This window comes from Lutjanus erythropterus, chromosome 8, assembly GCF_056507025.1.
Source record: "Lutjanus erythropterus isolate fLutEry1 chromosome 8, fLutEry1.hap2, whole genome shotgun sequence".
Lineage (NCBI taxonomy): Eukaryota > Metazoa > Chordata > Actinopteri > Lutjaniformes > Lutjanidae > Lutjanus > Lutjanus erythropterus.
Genome location: NC_139324.1, coordinates 18,619,080 through 18,633,513, shown reverse-complemented (window position 1 = coordinate 18,633,513; position 14,434 = coordinate 18,619,080). Strand labels below are relative to the sequence as shown.

General features: G+C 37.6%; 1 protein-coding gene across 2 annotated transcripts in view; it reads left to right on the top strand.

Annotated features, from left to right (window-relative positions):
• The first annotated feature begins 109 nt into the window (after positions 1 to 109).
• slc49a4 (solute carrier family 49 member 4) overlaps positions 110 to 14,434 on the top strand; it is a 68,285-nt gene continuing 53,960 nt past the window's right edge. For both annotated transcript variants that reach the window (XM_084724803.1, XM_084724804.1), the window contains exons 1-2: positions 110 to 464; positions 7,338 to 7,431. In XM_084724803.1, the coding sequence (XP_084580929.1) occupies positions 170 to 464; positions 7,338 to 7,431 (389 nt within the window). In that variant the 5' untranslated portion in view covers positions 110 to 169. The remainder of the gene's footprint in view (positions 465 to 7,337; positions 7,432 to 14,434) is intronic.

Here is a 14,434-nt window from a genome sequence, read left to right as displayed (position 1 = left end):
CGCTTACTGTTTCCGTTCGGGCATGCGCAGTAAAGTTATGTGACAGACAGAAGCTGTCGGCTGTTTTTGTTTTTGTGATCGACAGAAGGCCGGTGAGTCGTCTGTTTCCCGCAGCTATAGAGCCGCCAAACCCGGATTTTTTAACTGAACTGACAAACAGGTAGCTAACATGGGTGCCGCTTCGAGCACCGAGGCCGAAAGGGAGCCGCTTCTCACCCCTTCTCGTGCGGAGACAGAGAGTCAGCCAGTAAACAGCAGAGTATACGGGAGAAGATGGCTGGTTCTGACCCTGTTCTCCCTGCTGGGACTAATGCAGGGGATGGTTTGGAACTTCTGGGGTCCCATTCAGAACTCAGCTGTTCACGCGTACGGCTTCACCAAATCCGACATCGCGGTTCTGGTGCTGTGGGGCCCGGTGGGCTTCGTGCCCTGGCTGCTGTTTATGTGGTTACTGGATAAGAAAGGTGAGCTGTTCTAATTTGGTACACTGTGTCCTATCCTAATGTTAATGTGTTTGTCTCGTCGTTTTCACCACTAAACCTCTACGGGGATGTTATCAACTGTGGTTACTTCCTATAAAAACATGATATACTGATATCTTTGTTGGATAAATCATTCAAAAGTTTGGCGTCGTTACTGGATATTCTACACTTGCTAGTCTTGTATGCACACAGAGAGATTAGTGGGCTTGTATTCTTTTATTTGCCAGATGCTGTGTCTTGAATAGAGTTTAATAAATGTTATTCAAAAGATGTGGTCCTTGGTCACATGATGTATCGTGTTATAAAAATGGTGACCTCCATAATACTACATACTAATACACAATAGGCTGACATTTGGATAGTTTTTATCAGTTGTGGAATGTAATTAATTACATTAATACATTAATAAATAATGTAATAATAATTACATGCGTACAAATTCTAGGTACTTGTATTTGATTCTTTTCATTTCATGCCACTTTATGTTTCTACTCATAACTTGCACCTGTATAATGTGAGCTCAGTGGTTATTTTACAACGTAAGATTTTTCCACACAAAATATGCAAAGACTTCATAAAATATCTTGTTATGAATAAAATGCCCTAACAGTATTTACAAGCACAATTGAAATTATTAGCTGATTAATCAGTTTGTTAAGAAAATTCATTTGCAAGTTTTATGACAGTCATTTAAGTCGTTTCCTATTAGAATTACACAATTAATGAATATTGAAATTGCAATATGGTCAAGTGCAATATCCAAAATTGCAGAAATATTTTTGATAAATGAAAAATGTGTGACAAAATGTCATTATAAAGTTCTGCAGAGATGACCTGGCCTACAAATCATTGTTCCATCTTCCCAAAGGAGTAAGGAATTTGATGCTTTTCATTGTTTGAATAATTTGAATTTTGTTCTTAAATATTTTTGAATTTTGTATTGTTGGCTGGATTAAACAAGCGTTGTGAAGTTGTCAGTTTGGGCCCTAGATAATTGTTAGTTATTTCCAGAATTTTTACTAACCAAATAACTGCTCAGCAAAGAAAATAATCAGGCACAGATTCATCCACAATGAAAATAATCATTAGTCGCAGTCATATAATAAATGATTAAAAACAACTCCACCTCAACCAACTACAGTTATATTAATGTATTACTAATAATAATCTATGTATCACGGACCATTTTCATGCATTGAGTAGTTTTACTTTAAGTACATTTTCCTGACTATACTTGAAACACCAACAGAAACTGGTGGCCAGTAGATTTAAGGCTTTTCTGTGTCTATGAATATTTAATAAACAAGTTAACTTTTTTATAACTGAAGTAACAGTAGAAATAGGATTGGAAATTAGCACTTGTCACCATATATATTTACACACACACATATATATGTATACACACACACAAACACACATATATATGTATACACAAAAATATATATACAAACAGATCAGCCTTCCACAAAGAGACCAATATATATGTAAGGGCTATACACTACATGTGTGCTTTTCTCTGAAATGAACATCAGCCTGTGCCAAAGGATTCTCTCGTTCAGTGTCAAAACACATGTGAGAGTTTAACTGTGCTGATGCAGGATAAACAAATATTTAATGGCTTTCAAGACTTCTCTCTGTCAAAAGAGTTTCAATTCATGATGTTCTTGAAGCCCCAGAACATTTTGTGAAGTGTCATTGCCTGCAGAAGAGCTCTTGACTTGGGCTGCTGAGTCAGAGAGCCCTTCACTTAACCAGTTCCTCTGCGTCACCTGACTGACACGTAGTAGTTCATGCCTGGGCTGGACTGTCAGATGACAAAAACAGTTACATCGCAGTAACAACATCACGGTAACTAGGCAGTTGATGAATTGAACACCACAAGCAGCAAGTCTTGCCAAGAAATTACACAACTCATCTTATGATCCTGATTCATCAGCATCCCAAAGTAAGTAAACTATGTACTCAATAGAGTGCAGATCCCTGCCGGGCAACAGATAGTGTAGCATCTACTGCAATAACACCACAAATGCCAGATGCAACCAACACTGACTGGCAAAGTTTGGCTAACATTAACATGACCTCCACATACCATTGTCCCGAACTGAAACTTTCAAACTGAAGCAGCTGTTGATCACTTGCAGCCCCTAGTAGCCGATTAAGAAGAGTGAAAAGTTGCCTGTCAATGGTCCTATAAAACAGAGCAGTAAAAAAATCGACTTACTGTCTCACAGTTGTATATTTCTGCCAACCAGTTGCAGTTTACATCCACGTCTGTCCAGACTCATAATATTTGAAAACTGAAGGAATTTGGTACAGACCTTATCACTATATTGACCTGTAACTCTGAAGGAATTTAATAGAATGCATTAAGTGTATTTTTTGGCATATGGAAGTTCTATGTTGACATGTATAATTCCAATGAATAATTTCCAGTGATAAACTTGCTGTCCTGACTTGGATACTATTTTTACAGGGAAGTGCAGGGGACTGATAGAGAGCTGAACATTATGATGTCATGGTGAAGCTGACCTTTGACCTTTTTAAATAGAAAATGTTACACCTCATGATTTTATCCTATTAGATATTTGTGTGCAATTCTGTCATAATTGCTGTATGAATTCTTAAGTTATAGCCAAAAATGTGTTTAGTGAGGTCACAGTGACCTTTGACCACCAAAATCTAGTCCAGTGTTTCCCAATCCTGGTCCTCAGGGCCCACTTACCTGCATGTTTTAGATGTTTCCCTGCTCCAACACACCTGATTCAAATGATCAGGTTGTTGTCAGGCTTCTGCAGAGGCTTGATGACGAGCTGATCATGTGAATTGAAAAGGGGAACATTGAAAACATGCAGGACAGTGGGCCCTGAGGACCAGGATTGGGAAACACTGATCTAGTCAGTTCATCATCGAGTCCAAGTGGGCATTTGTACCAAGTGTGAAGAAATTCTCTCAAGGTGCTTGTGAGATATTGCGTTCATAGAATGACCTGAAAACATAATGCCTGTGGTCATGTCTCTTACTGGTGTGGAACCATAAAAAATGATTTTTCCAAAATTCTGAATCACATTTGGCTTATTGGTCCAGTAGAATATGAGACTGGCTCTGCACGTCCATTGGTCACACTCTCACTCATGCACACATACACACACAGAAGGAAGCGATCGCATGGTCTCCTGGTGGAGATAATAACAATAATTAGTGGTTCTGAATCTTTTAGTGTGCCTAATTTAAACTTTGTATTTGCTGCTCTCTGTGAGTGGTATGCACTTATTGCTGACAAGTAATCCAGCTGTAGATTCCCCTCATACATGTTGAGGTAATGCCCAGCTTCATACCCATGGAGCCAATTCTGTCCTGAGTCACATACCGAATCAGGGCAGCTCATTCAGCGCTCACAAATTGCGTTAAGTCATGGTGTGAGCTAAATGACATCCAGAGGTTGCAAAAGACTGGAGTGCTGTCTATGTATGATACACACTCTTAGTGTCTCTCTCTCACACACAGTCACTGGCTCTGCTCCAACCAGCCAGTGGGGAAAGCGCCTGGCCTCCCTCTGGGAGTTTCCCCTCTCCAAAGGTAGAGACTGTTGATGATCAACAACACAGTAGCTGCCATCCAAGAGAGGCTAGAGTCATGAGGTCAAGTCATATGTGATGCAGTCATGGAGTAGTAAACCTACATAATCTGCTTAAGGATATGACATACATATATGCTGCTGATGTTGCGGAATGTGTCAGAGCGAGCTGATCCACCCATGTAAATGCAAGGTTGTAAAGCTTGTAAGTCCTGTTTGCCACAGCTTGGCTCTCTAAAATATAGGTTTAGACTTTTTGTGTCACTAAATACAAATGCAATGCTCTGTGAAATGTAAGCCTTCATGCATCACAGAGTGTACAATAATCTCTGCAGCAACATTATTATGACATGATGCTGCAGAAATCGAAGTTTGATTAACTGATAAAGATCTGTTCTCACTTGTAAGAATTAAATCTGCTGGTTAGAAAACAATGAAAACAGAAAAAGAGCTGGAATGCTTCAGAGACTTACGGTACTTGAAAAATTACTGGTTACTCTTTTGATATTAAAAAACACTCTGTGTATCCATAGTAGATTAAGGGCTACTCCTAATAGCCTAAATATATATATATATATATATATATATATATATATATATATATATATATGTGTATGTATATATATATGTATATATATATATATATATATATATATATATATATATATATATATATATATATATATATATATATATATATATATAGGTACATGGTGTTGCCCATTTATTGCTTCTTTTGTTCAAATGACACTTCAAAGTATGTCTGAAACTAACAAACATCTTCAGGTTGCTTCTTTTGTTCAATCAATAGTCCAAAATCCAAAGACTCATTATCTACTATCATAAATAACAAAGAAAAGCAGCAAATCTTTACATGTAAGGAGCTGCAACCAACAAATTCTTGATACTTGAAAAATGACTGAAATGATTGATTATCAGAATAATTGAAGATTAATTTCCTTTTGACTGAAGAGTAACTACTCCAAAATTCAAAGATATTCAATTTATAATTATATAAAAAAGAAAAAGAGTAGCAGGTTCTCACATTTGACAAGAGAAAGTTTGATATGTTTTCTTAATAAATGGCTTAAACACGTAAAATAAAATAAAATAAAAAATTTGTCAATTATCTAATTTACTAGTCTTGTTTCAGGACTGGTTAGGTTTTCTTGGCAAAAAAAAAACATTTCTTCAACAATCCTCTGCTTCACATTTGCATGGTTACTACATTCATAGTGAGAGCTGCCTCTTAGAAGTGAAGTCCTCTGTACAGGAGCAGTTTGGGGGTGTTATATGCATCATTCAAGGGCACCTAAACTCTGGGTAAAGAGGCCAAGGGCAGGCACTTACTCATTTACGTCCTCATGTAGGCTTATGCTGCTGATCCAGAATATAACTGTGAGGTGCACGAGTGTCTTCTTGACCCCTTTAGGTCTCTGCTGCCCCAGGCATTTTAAAAGAGGAATATCCAAGGCATTTAAAAAATCTGGTAAAAGTCCTCTATTCTAGTTGGGTAACCCTACAAAGGCATCCATGACTGTGAAACCTAAATGAAGTATAACTGATTTACTTATTTCTATCTATAATAGTGCTATTATACAAGATAGTAATTATAGTATCACAAGCTATGCAACAAGTGATCATCTGCCCCAAATCAAATTAACAAAGAAAAAAGCTTTGATAAAGAAATGTTGTGTTTCTTGATTTGAATAGAAAGGGACAGCTGAGAGAAAACTTAAATTCTGTCGAAGGATTTAATGACAAGTTGCTGTTGGCACTTGTGGCATGTCAATATTTGATGCAGCAAAACACAGCATGGAGTCAAACAACTGACTACACACCCACTTTGACATCTGTAGAAAACAGCCTGACAAACTCCCAACATGCACCGAAAGGCCACATTGTCATGTTGTGATCTGTATTTTCCATCAGGAGTGGGGGACCCTGTTTGAATTTTGCTTATATATTATAAATGTTATATATCAATCTAGTCCAGTAGCCATAAAAAGGCCCACCCACCCCAGTTTGGGAGCACTGATCTGGTCAAAGCTTCAGCAAATGACAACTCAAATGGAAAGAAAAGAATGGGGAAGTGGAGAGAGTTTCCTTCAATGGGTGTCATGTGGGTGAAACAGAGAACAGGGACTTCCAAGTTTACAGAGAAAGGTGCTTTGTCTGTACTTTTGCTGTCACATAGAAAATATTACGTGAGGAACTTTAGGATTCCTGTTGTCGTAATGCTGGCCACATACACTCAGTGGCCAGTCTGTTAGGTACAACTAGCTAAAACAAATGTTGTAATTTTGGAGGATGTAGTTTGTGGCGCTGTGAATTATACCAGTGGCACTTAAATGTTTCCTACTATACCCCATTGTAAAAGCTGAAAAAAGTTACATACCTCCCCCCTTTTTTATCAGTCATTAACAATAATTGGGGAAGCAACTAATAAAAAAGTATCAAATTTGAATTTTGGTTAAATAAAGGTCATCACGGCATCAGCAAACTCTTGTTTGTTCATTTTTCCCAACATAAATCATATTAATTCAACTTAGTTTCACTTCACATTTTCATCTGGTCACCCACGGATTGATCATTTAAGCAGCTAAAATATCAAATATTATTGTTTCTCAAATTTGCTAACCTTTTCTATTTAAGTTTACCATATTTTAGGTCTTAACTGGTGATTGGACAAAACAAGCCATTTGAATACACATTAGCTTTGTTTCTGGGAGATTATGTTTGGGAATTTCACTACATTATATAGAGTAGGGCTGGGCAAGATAATGATATTTTATTGTATTGTGATATGACACTAGATATCGTGATAGATTTTGGATATCATTATATTGTGATATGTCAGAAGTGTTGTCTTTTCCTGGTTTTAAAGGCTGCATTACAGTTAAGTGATGTCATTTTGAGAATTTACCAGACTGTTCCAGCTGATCTATTATTTGTCTTTATCACTTAGGCATTATATCCACATTACTGATGATTATTTATAAAATAATCTCACTCATCTCTCTGTGTGAAAGCACCAATAGTCATCCCTGTAATTTTGTTGCAAAAAATTACAACAAACTTATTTTATCCCCTCAGCCACTTCCACCCTTTGTAGTACACAACATATCAGTCACAACTTACACGATCAATAATTATCGATATCGACCACTATGAAACTTTTTTTTGGCTATATCGCCCAGGCCTTGTATAGAGTAACCATAAAAACATATTAATCAAGAATCAATCATTTCCCTTCCTCCACCCTGTCATGTGTCTTCCAGGTTTGCGGGCGTCCCTCCTCCTCTCTGCGTTCTTCATGCTGCTCGGAGCAGCTATGAGGAGCATCCCACTGACAGACCAGCATCTCAGACGATGGTAAGACTCTTCTGTAAAAATTATGGTAGCAGATGGTTCAAGGAGGCTAGTGTGATGACGATCTTTTGGTTTTGGAAAAGAGGCAGACAGTGACTCGTGATCTTCACTGCAGTCATAAGCCTTCCATAATTTCCATAATTTGATTTATGAGTGAAGTTTTTCTAACCGACTGCCACAACCAATTCAGGAACAGCTCTGCATTAAGTCATGGACAAAAAGAGTTGCTCACCAAAGTTGGGGTCTCTCCTTGTCTAATGAGTTCACCGTGAATTGTGATGTGGCTGACAAGATTAGTAGATTAATGGATTAGTTAGTCCACAGAAAATTAATCAGCAACTATTCTGATAACTAATTTCTGTCACCTTCTAAGCAAATATATCAGACTGCTTTTAGCTTCTGTGAGGACTGGGAGGATTTGATGCTTTTCTTCATCAAATATGATAGTAAACTGAAGATCTTTGTGCTTTGGACTGTTAAATGTCATCTTTGACCCTAGGAAATTACAACAAAAATATCCAGCTGCTTTCTGACATTTTACAGCTCCAGCGATTTATTGATGAGTTGAAAAAGTAACTGGCAGATCAATCGATACTGAAAATAATTTAACAGGTGCAGTGTTCACCATCTTAATTCAGCATGTTTTCATGGTAAAATTTGTTAATTAGTCCTAAACACACAATACAGCTGAGGCTGATGGTAATGTCATTAGTTTTGCAGCTGTTTGGTTATAATCCAGAGCATGAATGCATAATAATACAGATAAAGGCTTAAAAATGAAATATTGGTATTGGCTTAAAATCAATGTTTCTGCCAATATTACAGGTCGATAAGATAACACTTTAATTATGAGCACACAGCATGAAGTTGTCTGCATTGTCGAGGATTTTTTTAAGTGTCTGAAACGCAAAGTTGTTATTTGCGATGATCATCAGTGTCTCTCAGTCGGAGCTACAATTATGGCCAAAATGATACTCACGATTATTAGTATTATTATAATATTAAGATCACATGTATTTATCGTGATTATTCCTTTACTTTAGGGACAAAATATTTTTATCGTCATTTCACATTTAAATAAACACTGCCCTGCTTTCACTTCTATGTTGTGCTATATTCCTGTTCATTTACGAATCTGTGCATCAAAATAAGACATGCCCTTTCTAATCACAGTGCACCCCCTCAAGCTAAAATATAAACACAATTGTACCAAAACTTTTAAACCAAAATTAAATCAACAGAGCACTGCTTTCACTCTCACGCTGACACAGTGACATGCTCTGTAGCGTGGCTGTTATGGATGTCTGAGTTGATGCTGGACTTCCACAGTAGCATGACAGCTCCTCCAGAGAGAGTTCACAATGATTATAAAGCATCTCTGGTTCTAAAGCATCTCGATCAGCCCTGATAGATGGCATTTAGGTTATGAAGGGCTTGATTTGATATGCAGCAGAGTTTTCTGTGAGCGGAGCACACATTTTAAACTGTAGTACTGCAGTCGATAATGTTCATTTAATTGTGGAAAACAAATGGCATTCCTTCAAAACTACTAAAACTAATTAAAACTGCTTGCTCATCTTAAGAGCTGGCATCCTGATCATTCTGACAAAAAAAAGTTTTCTCATTTTTCCCAGTGAATATGTACATTTTGAAAAACATTGTATTTTATTTATGTACTATCTGTAGGTGGGCCATTACCATAGGAGAAGGCATAATAATATGTTAATTCCACTACAAGAGTCGTTCTCTGCAGTTAGGTGGAAAAACCCATGTTAATTTACTAGGGGTGAAAGAAAATGTTGATGCACTTGAATATCATGAAACTGTATTTTATTGATTTGATATTGATTTTGATACTGTATGTTACTGTATCAATTCAGCAAAACACTCTATTGTGATATCATGTTAAAATGATGTGTGGCAGTGTCAGTGGTTCATTTTATGTTGTGTTAAAACCCCTGACAGCTAGATAGCTGTATTGTCATCCATCTTCATCGTTGGCATAAAAAACAGGCTTTCCACAGGGTTTTTACAAGTGTTAAAAGTCTAAAATCCATTACTCTGAATCAATAGGCCTTAAAATGTCTTCATTACAGTTTTGACAGGTCTTAAAAATGTATTTGATTTCATTGTTTTTTCAGCCCTGCTTTTAAATGTGTTTGGGGAAAAAATTGATTGCGCTGTAACAACCACAAAACCAAACCAAAAAGGAACCAGTAAACACTAATGCAAATTGTGAAGCCTGGTTAGAATTTATTGGAGCACAACTAGCTGGTGTTTAGCATTAAAAGCTGACATGTTCTGAATCTGGACTTAAGACACTGTAGCATGTCTTAATATGAAAAGATCTTAAAAAGTCTTACTTTTTTAAGTCTTGCAGAAACACTGCATGAGAAGCTCAGATTTTTCGCATATGATGGTTTGTCCTTTATACAATACAATTTTCTTAAAATTAGATTAAAAAGATAGCAAGGTATCATTGTGCTGACAGTGTATTACAGTACAGTATTACAATATGTTGAATCATAACTCCTGTGTTATGATAAGTATTGTATTGTCAGATTTGTATCTGCATTTGTAATCAGCCAAAACGAGATGGAAAACATCAGTGTATCTGAAAACAGCAAAAATACAATACAATGGTTATTCAGCCCTATTTCAAAGCATTGTACAAATTAAGATTTTGAAAAATATGTAAGGAATCAAAGTTAAGAGATCACCAAAGTGATGACAGGTGATATTCTGAGGAACATGAATACCTGTGCCAAATTTCATGGTGATCCATCCAATAGTTGTTGTGACATTTCAGTTTGTATTAAAGTGGCAGAACAACAGACCCACATTACTCTCCATAACACATGCCTCAAGCACGGTGAAAAAGTACAAGCACCAGGATGAGCATCAGTGCAACATGTAATGGCGACTATTACTGTGGCTTTTAAGGGTGTTACGTTGTATTCAGCTGTATTGATTCCAGCCAAGGTCCTTTTCCTTTCTTCAAAGTAGAGACCTGCAACTGGATAGAGGGACAATCATGAAGCATTTGGCCACCAGAGAACAGGATTCTGAAAGACAGCTCAATAGTGTGTGGAGCCTGTACTTCTTTTTTGTGTCCTTGCTGCCAGTTTCCTCCCTCATCAGACAGCACTTCACTGGAAGACAGGTCACCGCTGGAAAACATTGAAAAAATCCCATTATTCTTAGTGTTTCATTCGCAGTTTTAATCATGAGCTCAGTGTTCCTATTTTAGAAAGTGCAAGAGCTCAAAGAAGGTCATTTCAATTATAATATGCCTTTTAAAAATGTAATTTCATTGAAAATTTCTGAGTGGTAATCTGTCTAATGATTCCTACTGGGCTCCACAATGAGGTGGTATATCATAAAATATCAATACATAGAGGGAATTGTATTTCCACAGAATGAGTCACATATCACTTCACTCCTCGGATTTGAGGAGTTTTAAAATAATTTTATGTTTCAAGGAGGAGATAAATCAAATTTGTTTCTCAGTCTCTCTCTGTGTCATGGGTCTGCGGTAAGAAAGCCATTAGTGGGGTGAACAGCTAATGGTACTGTGATACAGGCCAAATGTAAGGAAAATAAAAAGCCTCTGTTCAAAATATCAGGAAGAACAAGTGATAAAATCATGATTCCCTTGTGATAGTACCTACGATGAGGGAGAATAATCACTGTTTGCTGTGAAATGTCAAGTTTTGCATTCTGGATTTATTGCCTCTCCATGTGGTTGGAGCACTGTATTTGTGTAGTCCTCATAGCCCATACTAATAACTTTAAGAGCTCTTTCCACATAGACTTGAATCATGACTGATGTCTTCTCAGAGTCCACTTCCATATGCTCCTACTAGCAAGTAGACTTTGGTTCATGCGTTATGTCTTGGACTCTTGACCTTGTATAGATCACTATATTGCGTAATGACATAATGTGGTCTTGGTTGTGTTTTACATTGTTATAGCACACAAAGCAGGGACCTTTCTGAGGCATTTACTGTAAAGCAGAAATAGAATTCAAATAGAAACAGAGCTGCAAAGACATCAGAAACCTCTTCCTCTACTTGTTTGGATATGTTTTGGGCAGGACTATTAGTGGTCAAACGGACAATAAAATAAGCAAAAGTCTAGTACAAAAATCGGTATCTCCAGCTCTCACTCCTCCAGCAAATATCAGTCACAGCTGTCAAGATTCATATGGAACAAAAAAGATTCTGGAAATAAATGGGTAAGAGCAGAGTGATTTTTCATGGCGTTTTCAGCAGCCAGTGCAGCCAAAATGTTTACCACACAAGAAATATAGCATGCAACTGACCGCACACTCCTACACAAAGCTACCTCTACACCTGTGTATCACAGCCTGCAATACAGCACTGCTTTTAATGTTCCAAAGCTGGACATCTGTGACCAAATTAGTTTGAAAGATGATACTGCAGTATCTTTTTATATGATTTATATGTCTCATCACAAAGCAAATATTAAGCTTGTCTGAACACTTCTGGGTTATGCAGTGATGTAGTTATCAGAAAAGTAAACAATAAAGCACACCTTTAGGGCTGTGTTCATCAGACACACTGAATAAACAAGGCTGCACAGACACCATGAAAATAAATTATTTAACATACATAACATATAAAAGAGACTTGAAAATATGAGGGCAACAATAATATAATAACACTATTTATTCATTATTTATTATGTTTCAGGAAAATAATATATGTACAGGTTGAACAAGTTAGATTACCTCCTCTTTGAGCGCGGATGTTTTTTTTCACTTACTTGATCAGGCAAGTGAGTTAGAAATCTACTTACTGGAGTCAATTTCTACACGCCCCTGTACAAATTGTTTTTTTTGCTAACAGTTATCAAATATAAAAAAATTATCAGTTTTTCAAACTGCAAGGTGCTCTTTAAATGTCATGTTTTGTCATAACCAAAGGTATTCAGTTTAATATGATAATAAGCAGTGAAAAGTGTCAAATCTCCATATTTTTGCATGAAAAATTACTTTTACAATTAATTGATTATCAAAGTAGTTTAATTCTTTTTTACCGCTTGCCTCATTGCACAACTGAGTTGCTAGATTTATTAGCCCAACATGGCATTTCACTCGCCCCAGGTAATTGGACAATCTTTATTGTTGAGCCCTGCTATGGAATATTGTCTAACTTTCCATGTGGGAATGTGAATAGGCACAGTGAGTAAATGTAAGTTCTCTGAGGGCTGGTTTGATATTCCCAAATATACAGCTTGGTTGGCGAAGGATTCCAAATGGGAAAAGAAAGCTAGATGCAAACCAAGACAGAGTAAGCAATGAACTTGCCATGTGCTGTTAAATATGGTCTTAAAGAGAATTTCCAGAGAAGACTGGAAATTTGAGCCTGGATAAGTGTGGAATTTTGAAATGGAAGATGCGTCTATGATGTCTGCTGAGTTCAAGGAAAAAAATCATGCAGAGTTGAAGGTATGTAGCCTGGGTCAGAGCTGTGCTGTTTTCCACTGTATGATGCAGACAACCTTTCTCAGCCATAACCTTTAGCTCTTTAGATTTGGTATTAAAAATGGAAAACAAGATGACACCGTGAAAGCCAAGATAACACAGCAAATGTTAGTCCTGACATAGGTCAGCATAATTTGCATATTAAATGTAACAGGTCATGGCTCCTGAAGCCACGTTTTAATGGCTGACAGAGTGGATTATCACAGTGAAGTACAGATTCAGAGAATCATGAAGCTCCCTGGATTGCCAGTAGGTGTCACTCTTTGCTTTGCAGTAGTGGAGATAAAACATTATCAGACGGAGAGGGCTTTGTTTAGTGACCTGTGTTGTTGCTGTGTGTGCCGGCTCTCTTAAATAGGATATTTTGTTCATACCAGAAGAATGGGTTTAGAGGATGATTGAGGGCGGGAACCTAACAAAACACTTAAAGCCTAGCTGGATCCAAACTTTTTAATGTGTGGAGTTCAAGGGCATTGCAAGACTGATCAAACACAGCATTTGAGTTTCCTGCTCCCCTGATCAGGAGACAAGTGGCGACAGATATCCAGGTTTAGAGTTTCCCTCGACAGCCCCCTGCAGATATGTGCCGTTTCATGTTTGATAGGTGGTTACTTCTTTTTCTTTTCATGATCTCCTCCTGAGGAAGTAAACCACCTCTTTGTTTTGAGTTTTTAAGGTCCTTTTTTTCGGCAATCAAAGGCAGTTGTGAACCTGTGAGCACTGAGCAGAGGAAATTCCCTTCTTTTATTTCCAATATCTTCTTTGTAGCTGTTACAGTCATGTTTGGAAAAGAAGTGGGCGTTTGTTTTGTTAAGTGCTGATAAGAAGAGAAAAGGCACTGTTGCATCAGTGGTCACTGGTTAGACCTCGCTGTGATTGGGGCTGCTCTCAAATCAAAGACATTAAATTTTTACGCTCCTCATTCTTATGTGTTTTTACATATTCGCTCTTTTGTCTCCGCCGTTAAATCTCTCTCTCTGTCTGTCTGTTTCATGCATTTAAATCCAGACCAGCTGTGTGATTAGTAAGTGCCAATCAGTTAGATCTCAGACTCACTCAGACACTGTCTGATTGGCCATCAGAACACATTGTGGGTCCCGCAGCAGGCTGTCTTATTACTGTGACGATTGCCGTGGTGTCATTTTCAAGACAGAATTGGCCTGGCCTTTTTGTGATGGCAGAATTGGGTCTGTCAGCCCTGGCGGACCAGAAGCAGCGGGAAGATTTCACCACAGTGCTGGCTTCTTTGTCTTATTCTCGATCAGATTCCGTCTGACAGGGTTCATCAATACTGATTAACGTAATCATCTTGTTGAAAAAAAGCTGCTCCCTTCCCTTTCTTTCCTTTTCCTGCCACACTGCGGCCGCCCCATGTGACCGCTCATCCTCATGTTGCTCACCATCTGTCCTCATCACCTGTCACATTAAAGGCAATTCTGTTAGTCACATCCATCCTGAGAGTATATAGCCAGTAAGCCTGGGCACTAAACTTCAGTA